This window comes from Prenolepis imparis, unplaced genomic scaffold (genome assembly GCF_030444845.1).
Source record: "Prenolepis imparis isolate NDT839.2.m4 unplaced genomic scaffold, iyPreImpa1.0 SCAF_21, whole genome shotgun sequence".
Lineage (NCBI taxonomy): Eukaryota > Metazoa > Arthropoda > Insecta > Hymenoptera > Formicidae > Prenolepis > Prenolepis imparis.
In genome coordinates this window covers 319,893-340,626 of record NW_028141179.1, presented here as the reverse complement: position 1 = coordinate 340,626, position 20,734 = coordinate 319,893, and the positions used below count along the sequence as shown (strand labels likewise).

Sequence of the window (20,734 nt, the reverse complement as noted above, 5' to 3'; positions counted from 1 at the left end):
TACAGCTATATAACATTTAATGTAACATGTAAATAACGTGTTATATAATTTTCTTCAAAATTATATAATACTTACATAACATGTACAAATATTAGTTAAAAATTTATATAACTGTAATGTAAATTATAAGAATTATGTTATAAAACTTATATACTTTTGTTACTGAATAGTTATATATATATATATATATATATATATATATATATTGAGAATAAAAATTTTAATTATTGCATACTTGTTACAAACGCAAATACTATAAATATTAAATTATTTAACTAATTTCAAGCAAAACTAAAGAACATTTTGATTAATTTTGCATGGAATTAATTTAAAAATTTAATATTTATATAATATTCGCGTTTGTAACAAAAGTATATATACAATTAAAATTTTTATTCTCAAATGGCTGATATATATATTAATAAAAGGTATAAATTATATTTGTTTTTATATAAAGTTTCTTTTATTCATTATTCATTTTTGAATATATATGTAATATATATATTAATACATATAGACTAATTTTGTACATATTAGACTTTTTAGACAAAAACATAAATATAAATAAGAATAAAATCTATAAGAACTAAAAATTTGTACTATATTTTTATAGATTTTTCTATAGACAAAAACAAAATGATAATAAAATGATAATCATATAATCAGTAACTTGCACGTAATTAATACAAAACGAAAATGAACATACTTTAAAAATGTCAACTTAAATTTATCGGAAACGAAAATAAAATCTATAAGAACTAAAAATTTGTATTCTATTTTTAGATTTTTTTGTAGACAAAAACTTATTTATGCTTATGAAGATTTTGTATAATTTTTTCTTAAGCATCTTGTTAATTTTAAGTGATGTATGTTTCTCAACATAATAACTATTATCATGTCAATTACTTGTGAAAGTACGTTCGCGCACAATACCGTTTCTCATTCCTTTCATATAATGAGTTCGTTGGCCTGTAATATATTCGTTTCCGTTTGAATTATTGCGATCAACATAGTCTCAAGCTTGAGCTGTTGTTTCAAATTTTCATAAATCCTTTTTAGAATATGCAACTCGTGTTTTAGTCCTCCTAAATATCACAAACAAGTGTTATCACAATTAGCTATCCTATAGTAATACATCTCGGTTATTTTATCAGTAATTATCGTAGTATTAATCTTCAGTCTTTCGCGATTCACTTTTTTAATTACTTTCATCATTATTTTGTTCACGTTCGACATCTTTTCCTTTGTCTTCTCTCTGTTTCCGTTGTTTTGCAAAACGCAGCCATTCCGCTGCTATATTATCAAACTCGGCTTCCGTGAAATTGGAATGTTTAAAAATAATTTCTCCTGGAAAAAAATATATTATAGAGTTAATAAAATATAAAAAAATTTTCGATAAATAGGTATGTTTAAATAATATATAGAACATACTTTTCACAATTTTAATAAAATATAGGTTAGAGACTTTAAAATTATTACGGATGCCTTTCCATGAGCAACTTATAGCACATTCATTGGAAAATATTTTGGAAAGAATGCGATGAATAATATCGCGAGGATTATTTCCACCAATTCTTAACAGAAATTGTTTCTATAAACAGAAATAAACAATTAGAAAACTTTCCATATTTTATTATAGTAAGACTATTTGTATGTCGTATCACAAAACAGTTGTGTATATTAAAATAAAAATGCTATTGAAACTTACAAATTGCGTCACTGCTTCGTTGGTCTCGTGCAACAGCAAATCAAAATTACGTATGTTTTCAACCGTTTGTAGGGGTAATAGTTCAGCAATAAGACTAGTCTCGCTGCTCTTCGTTAAAACTGGAGCCTGGTTCCTTATAACATCTTCAATTCGCTGTATCCGTTCTTTTATATCTTGCAATATTAAATTAGATGTGGCTTGGGAGCGTATTATTTCTTTCAGGTTTCTTTCTGCAATGTAATGAATATAATGTTATATATATATATATATATATATATATATATATATATATAATATTGATGCTTGTGTCGCTAAATGGAAAGCATACATCACATTCACACATATAACATGTACGCATGTGTACACTGCCCGTCATAATTCGTTACATTTTCCTGGCAAATTTATATAAGATGTAACATATTCTACATAAACTTGCTAGGAAAATGTAACAAATTATGACGGACAGTGTACACATGCGTACATGTTATATGTGTGAATGTGATGTATGCTTTCCATTTAGCGACACAAGCATCATTCTATCTTTATTCTTACAGAATGTAAAACAAAGATAAAATGATGCTTGTGTTGACTTGTGTTGCTAAATGGGCTGCTTTCGCGAAATTAAAATGATCCGTGCGCTGTAATTGGTCAAATCTGAAATTTCATTGCATCTTATTGATATTTCAAATTTGACCAATCACAGCGCACGGATCAGTTTAACTTCTTTTATACATGTAGCTATTACTAAATTAATAGCCATATGTATATATTAATACATACTTATTTTTATATTTGAGTCCTCTAGATATCCTTTCATTTCTAGATTTCCTTCAGATAATGGAGCAGATAATGAAGCACCGTCTACAATATTAAGACATTAATATATTATACTATAACTATAATTATTACAATAACTATAATTTTTGTTCATTTCAATAATATGTATACCTTGCAATATTATGGGGAATTCAGAAATATTATATATTTTCTCACTGGATTCAAAACTTGAACTGGAATTTGTGCAAATCTTTTTTTTTTCTGGAAATATATATAGTTTTATAATAATAAAAATATATCATAATAATAATACTAAATACACTACATAATATACATACCATAAGATTGTGAAAGTGGAAAGTTATTCATATCATTTTCCTTTTCTTCATTATTATTGCATGTGTTATAGTTTAATCTTAAGTTGTCCGGACAGGCTGGAATAGTAGAAACTATATTCATACTAATTGGTTTCTCTGTAAAAAAATATTATTTTTTAAACATTTTTCCTGTAAAGCCTTATGTCCACGATGCTAGAAATCGGTCCTAGTTCTCGGACCGAGAAATGTGTAGCCAATAAATATGCAGTTTTTACGGAAAGGCAGCAATTTCATTGGCTACACATTTCTCGGTCCGATTTCTAGCATCGTGAACACAAGGCTTTATAGACTAAATTTCGTACGCATCACTCTCTATCTTACAAAAGATCCCGTACAAAAACGAGATAACTTTATCTGTAGAAATTTTTAATATTTAGAAATATTTTATATTTGTAATTATTAATAAATATGATAATAAATTTGAACTCTATATACTCAAATATGTACATTTTTAGTAAAATAAAGGATGCAAATATATTTAAATTAAATTTTATTTTAAATAAAATAAAAAATCAAGAGACTAATGCATAATTATAATGTACTGGATATCTGACTGTTCCTATACGTCCGCTCGTGTACAAATAGCGATTAAGTCAAACTAAACATAAAAGTCCTCTGTTCTAAATTCATTTTACAAATAACTACGTATTATTTAGAGTTATTAAATAAAAAAGAACGATCATATACGATTATTTACAATCTTCTTAAATTAATAACTCAAATTTTTATATGGTTATTTGCAAAATGATACAGGACTTTTGTGTTTAGTTTGACTTAATCTATCTGCACACGAGCAGACTTACGGGGGCAGTCAGACACCCTGTATACTAAATATAATGAAACAATTTCTTATAATACATACTTTTATAAGTTTTACATGATCGAGACACATAATTTTCCTCTTCTTCGCTGCTAAATCGATTATAAGAAATGCGTTGCCTTTTACCACGTCCCAACCTATCTTCATCAGTTGTTTCATAATTAGAGTCAGCTGCACTTTTCCTTGCAGCTTCTAAAGATGCTATAAAAACAAAAAGTTGATATCTACATTAATCTATGCGTGGGCGTATGAGTTAAGGATAATAATACTAATAATAACAACAATAATAATATATTCAATTTTAACTTATATGATCTAATAATAGTGTAATATAATAACAAGGCATATATACTCAAGATATGAATCCATAAGTACTTACTGCAGTATTTTATGACTTCAACTTCATATAGGTTCCAAGTTTCTACATTCGGGCTTGTATAATTGGCTATCAAAACTTTAGCATTAATTTTCCGTGGCGGCCAATAACACAACTGATTATTGTCCTCGCGTGTAAGCCACGATATTGGCACCTCGGAGTATAAACTGTCTGTCAGAAATTTGACAACTGCATATGTCTTTACTATAAGTTCGCCCTGATTTTCCATTTTTCAATATAATCTGTAAAAGGAAACAGTATATTATATGTATAGTATATTGCAGTATATAAAATTATTTCACAAATTAAAATATATATATTTCATGACATCAACTATGGCTGCTTTCGCGAAAAATCAAAATGATCCAAATTAAAATAATCCGTGCTGTGATTGCTCAAATCTGAAATTTCATTGCATCTTATTGAAATTTTATTCAATGAAGTTCAGATTTGACTAATCACACGAATTATCTCAACCTGATTATTTTGATTTTTTGCGAAAGCAGTCTATATTATATTGGCAAATGCAAAATTAAAAAATTAAATATTAATATTAATACAGCATACTTGAAAACACTTAACTCACCTTACAAATATTCGTTCAATATAGATAAAACTTGCAAATTTCCAAGTATATAAGTTAGCATTACTTCTCATACAGTACAGATGATTGCAGTAACATTGCAGGAGCGTTGCAGTTCAGGGTTGGCCGGAAAAGTCCAGTGGGTGGAAAAAACCATGGTAAATTCCGGTTTTTACCGTCCCGGATTTTATTCAATGGAATAAATAAACTGGCAAAAATAATATTACATTAAAATATATTTATATAACTTTATGAAAAAATTTGTTTTAATTAATAAATCATATTAATCACTATAATTTAAAAAAAAACGAGAGAAATATAAAGTCCTTTTTTATTCAATATATGAAATACATTTTTTTAAAACTTTGAAGATATTACTAAAGTTTATATTAATTTTTGGTCTAATGAAAAAAAAACATAATACACAAAATACTAATATGCAAAATTAAAAATTTTTACCATATATTTATTCAAAAATTTATTTAATTTATCGTTTTTAGAAAATGCCAGTTTTTGCCGGTTTTTTTCCGGAAAATACCGATTTTTACCACTGGCATGGACTTTATCAAAAAAATATGGAATTTTGCCAACCCTGTTGCAGTTACATTGAATGTAACTACATTGAATGTAACAAGGTTCCTGCAATGTTACTGCAATCATCTGTGCTGTATAGCTCAAGACAAAAAGGAATACATTACAATGACTTACATTTTATTCACAATCTATTTTTAGAATTATTTATCAGTAAAGCATATAAAAATACGAAACATACAAAAAAATACGAATTCATAAAAAATTTACAGCGCGCATCTAATTGTTAGTATGAAGAAGCGGAATTGTAATATAAGAATCGACCTGATCTATATTTTTCAATATTAAACATTTTTTTTTAATTTTAGTGAGTGGAATTGTTATAATTTCTGAAGCAGTTGTGTTTAAAATGACATATATACCTAGTTTTTCTGAAGCACATGGCACAGTGAAAAGAGATTTTGGATTTAAAAAACGTTTTGCACGAAAGAATAATGTACTGTCCTCTTTAACTACATCCAAAATAAAAACTATAGAATTATCATCAAGTACAGCACACTTATCATTTTCTGTTATTGCAATTTTGAAATTTTCATATTGAACACACGAAATTTTATTTTTACTATAAACAACAATCGGATAGTGTATGATGGAACTCGGTATAATTGGTTGCTGTAATTCTTCAAATAGGCGATTTGATAATTCTTCTAAAGGCTTTCCACATTGATGCAATTTTTTTTTAATCTTCTGCATATTATTTTCATATTTAAAGCAACTAAAATTGTCAAGAGAACCAAAAGTTTTTACATCATTACTAATATGAATAAGATTATGAACATTATGCGACAGATATTCTTCACCATAAATAGTCCCGTAATTAGAAACAAACCATAATAATAACGAATGTGCATAAGTTACAAATGTCGTACATATTTGTGGATCAGCCATTATTCTTATCGCAACACTAAGGGAAAGAAAGTGATTATACCAAATCGGAGGAATGGTTGACTTTAAAATTACTATTCCAGTATATAACAAAAATTGACGCAATTCCGTAGCTTTCCATTTATCAATATCAACTAAAGGTCGAGGTTTTCTTGCAAATTCAGAAGGAATGCAATGTCTCATATTCATTAAATGTTGCGAAATTAAATTAATATTTTCTACACGTAATCTGTTATTTCTATTTCCTTTTATCCATAATGTCAACAATCGTTTTGTAACACCCAAGCAAACAAGATGCATATAATCGAGCGGAATTTGTGAAATCATCCCGATGGAAAGCTTTTCCAATATAGAATTGCCTGTGTGATGTTCAATTTGAGTTCGATTTTTAAATGAGTCATCTGTACGTAAAGTATTGTTAATTTCAGGAAAAGTTACTCTATTCATTACAAAGTCACCTTCTTGTATACATTTCGAACATGAAAAATATCCTGTGTGACCTTTCGTATAAGTGATGAATGATTTGGCTGGAGCATCACACAGTATTGCCTTAATACTAACTTTATATTTATTGTTAAAAACAGTTATGCCATTTTCGGAGAGAAACAAAAATTCGTTAACAAAACCGGAGAGAAAATCATTTGCATCGTTTGGTTTACACATACCATGATACACACCAATAACAAATGGCAATGTAGGAATACTAATATTTTCAATCGATCCCATTATAGGCCATAATTGGCTACCAGAACTTTTTGAAATTGGTAAACCATCTATATTTATGTTTATTTTAATTTCATCTGTCTTAATAAATTTGGAATAAATTTCTATGGATCGTTTTAGAGCAGAATTAAGACCGAAATGTACATACCGACCATTACCCATACATTTAATATTTATTGACGCGTTACGTGGTGTATGAACTAAAACTCTAACATCACCAGGTAATTCTACATGACCATGTTTTCTTAATATTTTAAGTAATTCGTTAGCAGTACTGTGAGGTATATTATGATTTATAATTAATCTTTGTAAATCTTCCCGTAAGCTTTGCTTGTTGTCTGTTAATGCAATATTATCTTGTAAATCAGTATTTTCATTGTTTTTAAATGGTGACTCTAACTCTACTGATGATTCTGATGATTCCTCCGATTGGTATATTATATCTTCAAATAATATATTATTGTTACAAAAAATTTTATCAGAATTTACGCTTTTTGCCGCTTCTTCTACTATATTATTATCTACTATATTATTATCTACTACATTATTATCTACTATATTATTATCTACTATATTAGATGATACATTCAGTAAAACATCCGGTAAAACGGATTCTAATGAAATATTACTATTATGTGAAGTTTGATTAATAATTTGATTCCTTCGTCTTTGTGATAAATACCTCACATCTTTAGGCATGCTGACTATAGGATTGTGCTTACACAAGTATTAGCTAATTATACCTAAATAAATAAATATTAAAAGCAAATTATTAAAGTTGTTTTTTAAATTTCGGCTAAATCTATTTCATTTTAAAAAGTTTTAACACAATGCAATTTCGTACTATTTTATTCAAAATTATTGTTCTATCATCTGAATTTACTTTGTATCGTTTAAATGTGTTTTTCTCGAAAACAGTAAACTTTTACAAAAGTATCTTTTTTTTTAGAAAAAGATGTGGAGAATCTGAGGGCTATTCTATAATAGGTTGAAAATATTCTCGTTGACAGTTAATAGTTGTCGATTAACCAATGAGCTGACAAGTTGCTTTGCTATAATTGGTAAATCGGCATTTGTCAACTGGCATCGAGGACATTTGTAATTTATTGTGGAATGATCCTAAAAAAAACTTAAAAATATAAAAAGTTTTGTAAAAATTTTATCTGTTAAAAGGCTTAAAGGTAGTCCATCTCTGGCTCTATGATATGATATAAAGGAATTTTACACGCTATTTTAAAGACCTTTACTTATAATATAAAGTAATTATTATAAATTATTAAAATCCACAGAGTAATATAAGTTATTTGAGAAAAATACTTTTCAAATTTTAACTTCAAAGACAAGTATCTCGATAAAGATGCATTATAAAAAAAATTTATAAATTTATGAGATTAGTTTTACATATTCGCTACAAGAAACATTGCCCACTTTTAGTGAAACACCCTGCATAAACACAATATATATGTGTACATATAAATATACATGCAATATACAAGAGATCATACTTACCTATAGGCTTTACGTCTATCTAGGTGCAGAGATGCGCAGAGAAATCTTTTCTCTCTCTCTTTCCTTGTACTAAAGGAAGTAATCGTCCTTCTAGGTGCAGAGATATGCAGAGAAATATTGTCCCTTTCCTTGTACTAAAGGAAATAATTGTCCTAGGTGCAGAGATGCGCAGAGAAATCCTTGTACTCTCTCTGAAAGTAGTAATATAATTGATGTAAAAGTCTTTCTTTTAGGCTGTTGCAAAATAGAAATTACAAATAAGAATACTTTACACATATCAAATATAAAGCTCACGATAAAGTACAGTAGAAATATGCTATTCACAACTTTGAGGTAAATTTACGTTAGCATACAAATAAAAACTGTTTAATTTTTTATTTGTTAAATAGATAATAAATTTATGCGCGCATGGATTTTGAACTTGATAATAATTAATTATATTTTTATGTTTCACATAAAAATTGACTCGCTTGTGGCTTTATGACTAATATTTATTTATGTAAATAAATAAATTAATCACGATCAAATATTTTTGTAAAAATTGACTCGCTTATGGCTTTATGATTATGACTAATATTATTATAAGTTATACTGACTTGTGAAGTTATAGTTTATTGAAAATTCTGGCTTAATTTTTTTAGCAATGTTCCTTTTTTATCTTTTATTACTTTTTTATTATTTATGACACAGACACAAATGTACGAATCATAGAAACAATCCAGGTAGCAGAATAACGTGTTAAGACAACTTAATGACGTATTCAACAATCATTAAAACGTTATGTATATATAATTTGACATCATTTTGTTATCTGAGTTTAGAATAATTAATTGTTATAACTTACGTGTCCACTCTGTAGCAGCCAAATATCACAGTAGTTTTCACCCAAATGTAAATATCAAAACTTTGAAAAACCAAAACTTTTTCAATAAAATAAGTCCTGCAATAGAAACAAAGCAATAAATAACAAACATAAATAAATTGTAATTATAAATAAATAACAATTAACATATCTAATAATGGGTGCTTTCCTTTTAGCGACACAAGTTGACACAAGCTGACACAATCATCATTCCATCTTTTTTCAACATTCAGGCATAATAAAAGATAGAATGATACTTGTTACAATATTAATATCCAATGAAGGAATTATTTAATTAAATAATTTATTTAATTTAAAATATATATAATAAAAAAATTTATAATAAAAGTAGTGGAAATGATCAACCAAAACTAGCAATTCAAATTTGTTTTATTTAAATTTCACACGACGTTTCGACCATATGATTCTGGTCCTTTTCAAGTGCAACAAATTAAATTAATTTTAGTTACATCTCAATTTTACACCAAATATCATTAAGCGGAGTTTTTTTTAAAAACAGTCAAAAATTGAAAGTGCAAGATAGCAATCAACTTATCCTTCGGGAAGATAAGTTGATTGCTATCTCGCACTTTCTATTTTTGACTGTTTTAAAAAAAACTCCGCTTAATGATATTTGGTGTAAAATTGAGATGTAACTAAAATTAATTTAATTTGTTGCACTTGAAAAGGACCAGAATCATATGGTCGAAACGTCGTGTGAAATTTAAATAAAACAAATTTGAATTGCTAGTTTTGGTCGATCATTTCCACTACTCTTATTATTATTTTCGACTAGCGAGTTTTAATGACAATTAAAATAACTTGTATTTTAATTAATATCGATAAACATTTTTATCAATAAAAAAGATGCAATTGAATAGACCTATAAGAACTGATAATTGGCTCTTATAAGTGTTTAACTGAACATTCTCTTTATTAGATGTAAATGGTCATCGCTAGACATAATCAGTAAATAAGCATTATTATTACAGGTATTTGTATCATTTACTTACAGCACTTTCGATGAAACAGTTGTCGTTTTTATAAATTTAAACACAGGGCCTCACATGGGACAGCTTTCGCTACTGAATGATTCAGTGCTCTACGCAGCAAGGAGAATGCAGCAATGATTCAGTGCTCTATGCAGCAAGAAGAACGCAGCAATGATTCAGTGATCTACACAGCAAGGAGAATGCTGTAATGCTTCAGTGCTCTACACAGCAAGGAGAATGCTGCAATGATTCAGTGCTCTACACAGCAAGGAGAACGCTGCAATGATTCAGTGCTCTACACAGCAAGGAGAACGCTGCAACAAGATATTTGAAATAAATTATCGATATTTGCACATAATTATGGTGTTTATAATTTAAAATGGTAAAGCGCTTATTCATCCACCTCAAAATGTAACAAAATAGCACGTTATACGAAGAATTTAGATTGCAACGTGGAGCATAACCTAGATTTTTCGAACAGCAATTTTGTAAGATTTCGAACAAATATTAGTAGAAAAGAATAATATAGATCAATTTACTTTAACATGTTGTGTAGAAAATGTTTTGTATATATATTAGCTGATTATTTATAAAGACTAAAAGGACCTTTGATATAAATTATCCACGACAATTCCGTGCAGATCACATCAGAACGGGAAACCGGAAAGAGCTATTTCTTCTCAGTAACATGGCTTCCACATATACATACACACACACAGGACACGGAAATGCTTGTTGCGCGGCAAAATTTTAAAATGGCGCATATTACAAAATATATAACATTAAAGTAATGCTAACGCAACGCTTGTTATATAACATGTAATATTTCCATTGTATTGCTGTTATACTGTTATAACCAGTAAATATCAAAAGCATATAACAGTTTTAAAACATTATTATATTGCAGTTACAAAAGAAAATAATGTAACATTAACATTAATAACGTATAACTTCTGTTATATTACGTGTTACTTGTAGGTTATATAATAATTATAATCTGTGTTTGCTGGGATGTAACTTTTGACCGATTGGTTAAAATTACCAATACAATCGATATCAAGTTTACGCAATTTTCAAATATCGCGTCCAATGTAACGAATCCTAAAGAAGTATCAAATGTAATACGCGCGAGCGACGCCTTCAACAAGCATCAGCTCATCGATTGCGAGATGGCAGCTTAACATGGTGGAGACCTCCAGCGGCCGGCCGAGAACTACGGATTCGTATATTCCATATTTTAGCCAAAATACTGAATGAATCTCATTAAATAAATGATATTTATAATCAGTAAGATTGTCCGCAAGGAGCTAAAGAGCTATTTTTTGGAAAAAAGATAAAAATAAAATTTTTATAAAACTTGGGGAAATGCGCAACTAGCAACGGGTAAGGTTGGGTTGGCCATGAGTCCGTATTTAATTTATTATAAATTTTTAAGAGCGAAAATGCAAAATCCGACTCTTTAGCGCTTTGCTTCATTATATAAAGAATATATTAAAAAAAATTTCACGAAGCTATGTAACTTCTTCGATGTAAAATTTGGGATGAACGATTCTCACTAGATCATCTATAAGGAGCAAGTCATGGGGAAATTTCTGTGGTAACATACTGACAGCTTGACAAGGAGAGAGATAATCGTTCTGTCTTTGTCTCTCTTGCATTACGTATGTAGTAGCGTCCATGTAGGCACAGATACTAATATATTGAGCACACGGATGCGATTATTGCGAGATATGTCAGTAAGAACCGGCTATCGTATTACCTTTGTTTCTCTGTATATGTAAAACGAGGATAACGCGATATCTTAGATCTTGCTCCTAACCATATCTTCCAATAATTGTATCTTATTGTATGCCGTATCTCGCATATATTATGTATCTCAAATTATAGAATAATGATTTATTAAATATTAAAATATATATATTTTTTAAAGATTATATTATTATATATATGTATAATTTAGAAAGAATATTTAAAATATTTATAAGTTTATATATATATGTATATATATGATTGACAAGTATGTATTATCTTGATTTCTTTTCGATTATATATTGATGTTACTGTATAAAAATATCAGCTGCATAAAGAATAATATAAGGAACTTATGAATAACATATAAATAGCTCAATGCAAGAGGTGTTCGGTCTATCACCCTGAAAACTCGAGTTCAAGTCTATCGGTATATATATTTTTTTTTATATTTATTATTATTGGAATATATAGAAATTATTAACTAAAGGCGATATACTTAAGAATTTTTAAATATTGAAAATATTTCAATAATTTTACAACTACAAACACATTGTATATATAAATGCAAAAAATTCGGTAAATAAATTAATCCAGTAATAAATCTATCTCTCTAAATCAGTAATCAATATATATATATATATATATATATACCTATATATATATGTATATATATATATATATATATATATATATATATATTAGTTATTGATTTATTACAGGATACATTATAATTTATTCACGGAATTATTTTGCATTTTTATGTATATGATAGTTGTAAAATAATTGATATTTTCAATATTTAAAAATTCTTAAAGTTAATCGCCTTTAAAAATATATTTTTTAAAATAATTTTTATATATTCTAATATATTATAAAAAAAAATCATATCGATAGACTTGAACTTGAGTCTTCAGGGTGACAGACCGAACACCATGCATTGAGCTATTTATAATATGTTACTCGTATGTTCTTTACATCACGATTTATATGGAGCAAGTATTCTTATACAGTAACATCAATATAATCAAAAAGTAAGTAATACATATTTGTTAGCCTATAAATCTACAATTGCCACTACATGTTAGACAAGAATTCTCTCCTTGTCTCTCTATCGCGCTGACGATACATATAAAATATCGATGAAAAAGTACAAGTGAAAAAGCAATAAATTGCCAAGTCTAATAAGCGCCCGTGTCTTACATGTTGTATATTAGTTCACTCTGCGAATTATTATTTTATCATTATTATTTATCATTGTACAATTTGGAGACATATATATAAATTTTTGATACTATTTGTTATATATACGCACATATGTGCATAAGCATATATAAAATTTACAAAAAGTGGGTGCTTATTAGCCTTGCTACATTCCTGCCTTCTGCTACGGAAGGCCAGAAAGCATTTTCAAGCCGTATCTCGCATGTAGCATGTCACGTGATTAGCACGGTAGAGGAACAAGGATAACGTGATTATCGATCCTTGTCTCTCTACCGTGCGTCCGCGTGAGCAATGCAATAGTGTGTACGTGTACGGATATACACCACTACATAGAACCTGAAATTGGTTTTTCAACGTTGGTAACACTGAAACCGGAGTTTCGCGTTGTCACCGCGCGAGGTCTCCAACATCAATTCGGAGTTTGCCTGGGTCGCCTGCCGACCCTTAATCACATATATTTTTCTTTGTATTTCTTTTATGCGCACAAAATTCGTCGAGTCATTGAGAAGTAATATATGAGTTATTTCTATTAATAATGCACAGAAGAAATATAACGCAGTTCATATATAATGATGTATTATGTATTACATACGTATTGCAGATTAATGTTGATATATAGAGAATCACATCCTTTAATAGTGAAAATACGAGATCGTGTATTGATTCGTAAACGTGATATATATTTACGAAGAACATTAGATAAGTAAATTGCATTGCAGAATTTTAATTTGTAATCCATTATTGACACAAGCGAAACATGTAGCATCTTGTTATCAATTATACATGTATTTTTGTTCTCAAATTAGTCGATTCCCGACTCAGCAAAACTTCGCCCTGATATTTTTACGCCTATACTTTTTGGAGGACAGAAGGGTTTATTAAATATAATTTTGAATTGAGATTTATTTAATTTCCTAGTGTCGTACCAAGGAAAATGTAGGTCCTGTGCACAACTAAATCAGTTTCAAAGAAAATTAATTTTTCCTTGAAACTGACGCACTATTATTTGGATCTTATTAGTCTCATTGAAATTTAAATATAATCTTTATATTATACTCTAATATATTTATTTTTACATATTTTGAAGTTACACTTTATAATCGTATAAAAGCTAAGAATTCTAGAAAAATTCTGACATATACATTTTCTATGTATGAAATTTAAAGAATACACGGAAAAATTATTTTTAACACATTGTCAGTGTTTGCACATTATCAATTATTTATTGATACGTTACTGTTGCCAATGATAACGTCCTGATTACCCGAAATACACATTTTTTTTCTGTCTCCGTATAAATTCTGTATATGTGTGTACACTCGTTTAGATATACTCGTGTAAATTAAGTTGTCCAACGAGTTATTTTGATACTGTGTGTGCGTGTATAATCTCCGATCCGGTATTCTTCCATAAGTGTTCCCTACTCAAGTACCTCAACGTGGCTAGATACATGGGATATCGTTCTAACAATATACTCATGGTCAGTCGTTCTCTGTTCGTGAAGAGCTTCGCATCGGCTTTCAGAGACTCTCGGTTGTCGTGAGAAATTACGGATTCTAACTAGCAAGGTAATGAGGATAATATAATTACATTACATCTCTCCATTTCATTCGTGAACTGTTCTTTCAATTAGATAGATAATGCTTATAAAAGTAATATTTTAAAATAAATTGCGAAAGATTTTTAAAATAAATCGCAAAAATATATATATACTGTGTATGTTTATCATGCAAAGTTATTTTTCAGAACATGTCAACATACAAGCTAACATACTTCAACTTCACCGGCCTTGCAGAACCAATTAGGTACTTGTTAAATCAAAACGGCATCAAATTCGAGGATGTTAGAATCGAACTGGAAGACTGGCCGAAAATTAAACCAAGTATGTTATATAATTTCATATATAACTTTGTAATTATAGATGATTCAGACTATAACTTTCAATTATTCTGTTTCTTTTTCCTTCCTCCTTTGATATAATAAAACTTGTATTTCGTGATTCTTTGAATTAACCGTTAAAGATACGTTTTATTCTTTTTTTCAGCCATACCGTTACTGGATCTGATCTATGAAGCGGGAGATGGCCTTTGATTGATTGTACGGTTTACCATTGATCTCCAGAACCGGACAAGTACCGGTTCTGGAGATCGATGGTAAACCATACAATCAATCAAAGGCCATCTCCCGCTTCATAGCTAAGAAGGGTAATTTATATGGTTCGAACGAGCTCGAGACCTTGGAGATCGACGCTACAGTCGACACTATCGACGACTTAAGACTAGGTGAGGCTGGAGCGGGCACGGAAAAATGACGCATCTAAATTATGTAATCACTACGTGTAACATGTATGTATGTGTAGCTCGTGACTCTTGAATATTTCCGCCCGTGTGAGACACGAGATAGTCAATATATGATGCAATCCACATTGTACACGAGATACTTTTGTGTACGATAAAAGAGATCTGAGGCTGTATTTGGGATCAACAAGCCGTTCATTTCCTGAATGATTGTCGCATTTTACATAATTATCTCCTCTCGCGACTCTTTTCTCCTTTCGCGAAAGAAACAAAAAATGAATTTTGTATATGGGTAAAAAATTTTGATATAGATTAATTCTTGCAGTTCTAGCAATGTATTATTGGGAAAAAGATCCCGCAATCAAGGAGAAACACAAACAAGTCGCCTTTGAAAAATTGCCCTTCTATCTTGACAAGCTCGAGGCTCAAGTGAAGAAAAACGGCGGACACTTCGTTGGTGGCAAGGTAAATAATTTTCAAATATCTCGCATCAGATGTTCCTTTTTCTCGTTATTTTTATCTTTGCGAGAATATATAAATATTTCTGTTTTCTATTTTTTTCAGCTATCGTGGGCAGATCTTCTGTGGGCTGCATATTCTGAGTATCTAAGCTTTGTCGTGACCGAAGATATAAATAAAGATCATCCGGAATTGAAGAAGCTGACGGAGAAGGTTCACGCGCGTCCCAATATTAAAGCATACCTCGAGAAGCGCCCCAAGACTCGATTATAAATAAAGTAATTTCTATTTTTTTACTTTTTTGGTAAATTTGTTATGTCTAACTGCTCTTTCCGTGACATTTTATTAAAAAATGATTGATGATTGATGAATACTAATTGCGAGTAGCTTTAATCGATTATTTTCAACTCCTCTAAAAATCGCTAATATTGCTAAATACTAATTTGTAAATGCAAATGCAAAGAAAATTAAATCTTATCGAATAGAAATGTTTTAATTTACTCCGTCAAAAAAGTCTTTTAATTTTAACTTATCATTACTTCCTAATGAGCGTTTTTAAATAAACATGTTATTCTAAAGACAAGTGATATAACACGCATGAAACTGTTAATATATTGAGACAGATAATCGTTGCATTTTTATTTAGCAAATTATATGTATATATTCTACAGTTAATTATGCAAAACGGCGATAGAAGTTTAGCGTGTGCAGACGTATTTTTTGTTGATCAAATAAAACTCAACTTGTCACAATTGATACATACGATGTATTAAAAAAGTAAAAAAAAATGGTCAAGTTTATTTGAAGTTATATGCACAATAAGCTGATGGCATCAATAAAAAATATCATAACTGCATTGTTCGGTTACAAACATTTTTCAATTTTATTTCATATATTTTATATATCAGCAATGAGTTGCTCTCTTTATAATACTATAACTTTAATCCATATAATTTTGCATTTAATATAGATTTTGTTCTATTTATAATTGATAGATAATAAAGCCGTCAAAAAAAGAAAACTATTATACATGCTGTTTCAGAATTAGATAGTTACATGACTTTGACATATGACTTTTTTTATTCTTATCGGTGAATAGAATATGCTCTCAAAGTTTGGCTACCTATTTCTGAAACTGTATATAAATAATTCTCTTCAAAAATTAATTTTGCAGATCTGATATTTATTATCGATATCATCAAAGTATATAATTTTGTGCAAGTAGGACGGGCATATTTGATCTACATTGGTAATGAGACAACAAGAATATATAGATGTATGATAGAATATATGAGATAACAAAAATATATTAAAAAATAAGTTACACAGGCTCTGAATTTTATACAAATTTTTTACGATTAGCGTTAAAGTCTTACAATTAGAAATTATAAACTTATGAAATATTAATATAGACGATAGGAACACGAAGAATGCTGCGTGGTCTTGTGTGTGACAGGTCGTTTCACTTGATTATAACATTATAACTTCACGTTATCAACAAAAATATCTTTATCATCATGTTTTCATTATATACATGCTTACATTCTATGAACGTCGTCACTGTAAATTATATTCGCGTGAGACTAGCATTATTAATCATGCTGGACAGAGAAATAGAATGTTTGCAAATGTATGTAATTAAGCATATAAAAATTAAGCAGCCAACCATCTTATTTACGCCGCAATTTTACTTGCATAAAATCATTGACAGTATTTATTTCTGTCAACACCCCAATCACAGACAATAATGACTCTAACATATTTTTTCATCTTATTTATCTTATTATGCTAAATTTGCATCTCTTTGCACAATCAGATCAAAATATTTTTTTCTCTTTTTACAATAATAATAATAATAATAAATTTACGAAAACAGGACTTTAATCAAGTTTGATGCACATTCCGCATCAAATTCATCCTCGTGACGTCACGCACATTGTCCGTCACGTAATTAGATCCACAATTGTATCGAGATTTGCAAATTGCTAAACTCTTTGCAGATATAATAGTATATGTTGTCGTATATATATAGAATTATGTAGATGCAATAATGTGCATTGTCAAGATCCTCATATTAAAAGGCTCTATAAGTCTGCATGCGAAGATCGCGTTCGCGAAACGTCTACTTCAAGGGGCAACGTTTCGCCGCGATGAACAGGATGTCAAGTAACAAGATCGAAGTTTAACTCGCCCATGTACTGCGCCAACTCAGATCCGGTAAATTCAGTCTCGTCAAGATCCTGAAGGCTGGAACTGCTGATTGTATTGGCACTCTCGATGCTTGGATGACTCTGGAATCGCGACATCGCTGCGACCGGAGCTTTTTCCGGGTTCGGCATCGCCGGGCTGGTCGACGAACTTTTTCGGTGCTGCGCGAAGAAGCCTTTGGTGCCAAGGCCCAATCTCTCCGTAAGGATCCCTGCTGGAAATGTCAACTATTTGGTAATATCTTTCCTTTTTGTCTTCCTTAATTTTTATCGGATCATATGAATCAAAATTAAAGCAAATAATCACAGTAAACAATTAGAAAGAGAGAGTAGCGTTTATTTAAAAAATGCATATATTTTGTATAATATTTAATATTTTCTTTCTAATTTTTGAAATATTTGCTTTAAAATCTTATTGCTATATCTGCAAATGCTTATCGCTTTAAAGTTACGCAAAATAAATCTAATATCTAATTGATTTTTTGTCGTTTCAATAAGTTGAGATAAACACTTGGATCTTTATCATTTGTATTTTCGCGAGATATAATATTTATTCTATATGTACGTAACTATGCAGATAGATAACTATAATGGATCGCGCGTGTACTCTGGGATAAAATTAATTAATCGTTGAATAAAAAGGATCTGTTTCATTGATCTAAAGATCGCTGTTAGGGATAGGACCTACTGATTATAATTGACGTTGCGCAAGCACGAGGTCAGACGGACGCTACCTAAAGTGACAGCTTTCGGTAGCTTATGTATCCTCAGCAGACACTCGTTCGCGGCCACGTTATTGTTGCCTTCGTTGTTGAGACCATGCTTGCTCAACGACGTCGTCATGGTGAGTTGGCTGGAATCGGAGCCTCTCGATAGGCTTCTGGTGTAATCCCGGTAGCCCGCGATCTCCCTAATCACCAGGTCTTGGTTGCTCGGTTCGTGATTTCGCGAATCCGTTTGCCTCGCAGACATTTACGTTATTTGTCAGCGCGATGTGCGTCAATCGCTGCTGCTCGTCGCTGAAGGATATCGAGGGCGAATGCTGAACACCGTCGAATCGATGCTTTGTGGATCTTTGATACCGCGACAGACTGGTATAAGTTGTCGGTTGTCGAAGACTATTCCTGTGAAACGAGTATTTTCCGACGCAATTCTTAGATAGCATCGACTGCAAAAAAAAAAGATTACGAAATTATGCGAAATTTGAAAACTTCTTAATCTTTGCATTTTTTTTGTAATCATATAATCGACATATTAACGATAAGAAAATATCGACATTTTTAATTAAGAACTTTTAGAGAATTAAGTTAAATGGAATTAAGAAAAAATAAAAAAATATTACGCAAATTACTTGTGTTTAAATATACTCAGTGTATATTATATATATTATATATTGTATGAATATATATATATCGCGTTCTTCTACTTGTGACAAGCACAAGTATTAGATTATAAAATTGTTCGGAAAATGAAAGAAATTAATTGCTTAAATCCAGTTCGCTAGGGACGCTTGAAAACTCACCTTGAAAGCTTCCCTGAACTTATTAGACATGATATTGTAGAGGAGCGGGTTCACCGTTGTGGATAGATAATAGAATACTCCTGACACATAAGTGAGTGTGGTATATAGTATATACTATGATCAGACCATACGCTGGTTCAGATGTGGTGCTCTGCGCATATACCGCCAGTAATCTTTGTGCGTGAAATGGTGCCCAGCAGATGAAAAAGGCCACCACAACTGCGACTATAAAAACAAGAAGGGTATTTCGTTAGCAGAAAGCGTTTATTTGGTTCCTCAGTTTCTCGCGCGTACAAGATAGGATGTAAAATAAAATGAAACCTATATCTTTTTGCACACAGTAAGATTAGCGCATAATTAAATTATTTCGGCGTCTCACTCACAATTTGCAGTGAATAAGGGAAGCCAGATATTCTTTATAAAAGTACTTGAAAATTTAAACTTGTAAACTTTCATCGATATTCAAGGGGGAGATTTCAAGGAGGGAAGGAATTCGTTATAATAATCATTTATTTAATGAGATTAATTCAGTATTTTGGCTAAAATATGGAATATACGAATCCGTAGTTCTCGGCCGGCCGCTAGAGGTCTCCACCATGTCTCCTGCCGACCCTTAAGGATTATTATATGTATAATTTAGAAAGAATATTTAAAATATTTATAAGTTTATATATATATGTATATATATATGTATATATATATATATATATATATATATATGTGATTGACAAGTATGTGTTATCTTGATTTCTTATTGATGTTACTGTATAAAAATATCAGCTGCATAAAGAATAATATAAAGAACTTATGAATAACATATAAATAGCTCAATGCAAGGTGTTCGGTCTATCACCCTGAAAACTCAAGTTCAAGTCTATCGGTATATATATATTTTTTTTATATTTATTATTATTGGAATATATAGAAATTATTAAAAATATATATTTTTAAAGGCGATACTTAAGAATTTTTAAATATTGAAAATATTTCAATAATTTTACAACTACAAACACATTGTATATATAAATGCAAAAAATTCGGTAAATAAATTAATCCAGTAATAAATCTATCTC

General features: G+C 29.8%; 2 protein-coding genes and 1 pseudogene across 7 annotated transcripts; 1 reads left to right on the top strand and 2 right to left on the bottom strand.

The window, feature by feature from the left end:
- Nucleotides 1-675: 675 nt before the first annotated feature.
- On the bottom strand, nt 676-10,875 carry LOC145946775 (uncharacterized). 5 transcript variants are annotated; one of them, XM_083056533.1, is made up of 14 exons: nt 10,810-10,875; nt 10,225-10,517; nt 9,194-9,289; nt 8,350-8,540; nt 7,523-7,583; nt 4,062-4,300; nt 3,725-3,883; nt 2,824-2,958; nt 2,657-2,746; nt 2,489-2,569; nt 1,709-1,938; nt 1,432-1,591; nt 1,207-1,347; nt 676-1,085 (listed from the first exon to the last, which is right to left on the bottom strand). In XM_083056533.1, exons 6-14 carry the CDS (start codon nt 4,285-4,287, stop codon nt 949-951), a joined length of 1,359 nt encoding a protein of 452 aa, XP_082912659.1. In that variant the 5' UTR covers nt 4,288-4,300; nt 7,523-7,583; nt 8,350-8,540; nt 9,194-9,289; nt 10,225-10,517; nt 10,810-10,875; the 3' UTR covers nt 676-948. The 5 variants fall into 5 exon arrangements, with proteins under 5 accessions (XP_082912659.1, XP_082912658.1, XP_082912657.1 ...); XM_083056532.1 differs by lacking the exon at nt 7,523-7,583 and adding an exon at nt 4,645-4,849; XM_083056531.1 differs by lacking the exon at nt 7,523-7,583.
- Nucleotides 10,876-14,557: 3,682 nt separating this feature from the next.
- LOC145946768 (glutathione S-transferase-like) lies at nt 14,558-16,205 on the top strand. Its single transcript, XM_083056522.1, has 6 exons — nt 14,558-14,744; nt 14,923-15,058; nt 15,221-15,227; nt 15,298-15,458; nt 15,799-15,938; nt 16,038-16,205. Exons 2-6 carry the CDS (start codon nt 14,926-14,928, stop codon nt 16,203-16,205), a joined length of 609 nt encoding a protein of 202 aa, XP_082912648.1. The 5' UTR covers nt 14,558-14,744; nt 14,923-14,925.
- Nucleotides 16,206-17,595: 1,390 nt separating this feature from the next.
- Nucleotides 17,596-20,117, bottom strand: LOC145946789 (uncharacterized; annotated as a pseudogene). The gene is made up of 4 exons (XR_014427079.1): nt 20,045-20,117; nt 19,662-19,886; nt 18,874-19,307; nt 17,596-18,354 (listed from the first exon to the last, which is right to left on the bottom strand). The product of XR_014427079.1 is annotated as an uncharacterized LOC145946789 (transcript).
- Nucleotides 20,118-20,734: the final 617 nt, after the last annotated feature.

Coding starts and splice junctions, on each gene's coding strand:
- LOC145946768 (XM_083056522.1), top strand. CDS start 14,926: ATGTCAACATACAAGCTAACATACTTCAACTTCACCGGCCTTGCAGAA. Junction 15,459..15,798: donor TATCGACGACTTAAGACTAG/GTGAGGCTGGAG, acceptor TAATTCTTGCAG/TTCTAGCAATGTATTATTGG. Junction 15,939..16,037: donor GACACTTCGTTGGTGGCAAG/GTAAATAATTTT, acceptor TATTTTTTTCAG/CTATCGTGGGCAGATCTTCT.
- LOC145946775 (XM_083056529.1), bottom strand. CDS start 7,539: ATGCCTAAAGATGTGAGGTATTTATCACAAAGACGAAGGAATCAAATT.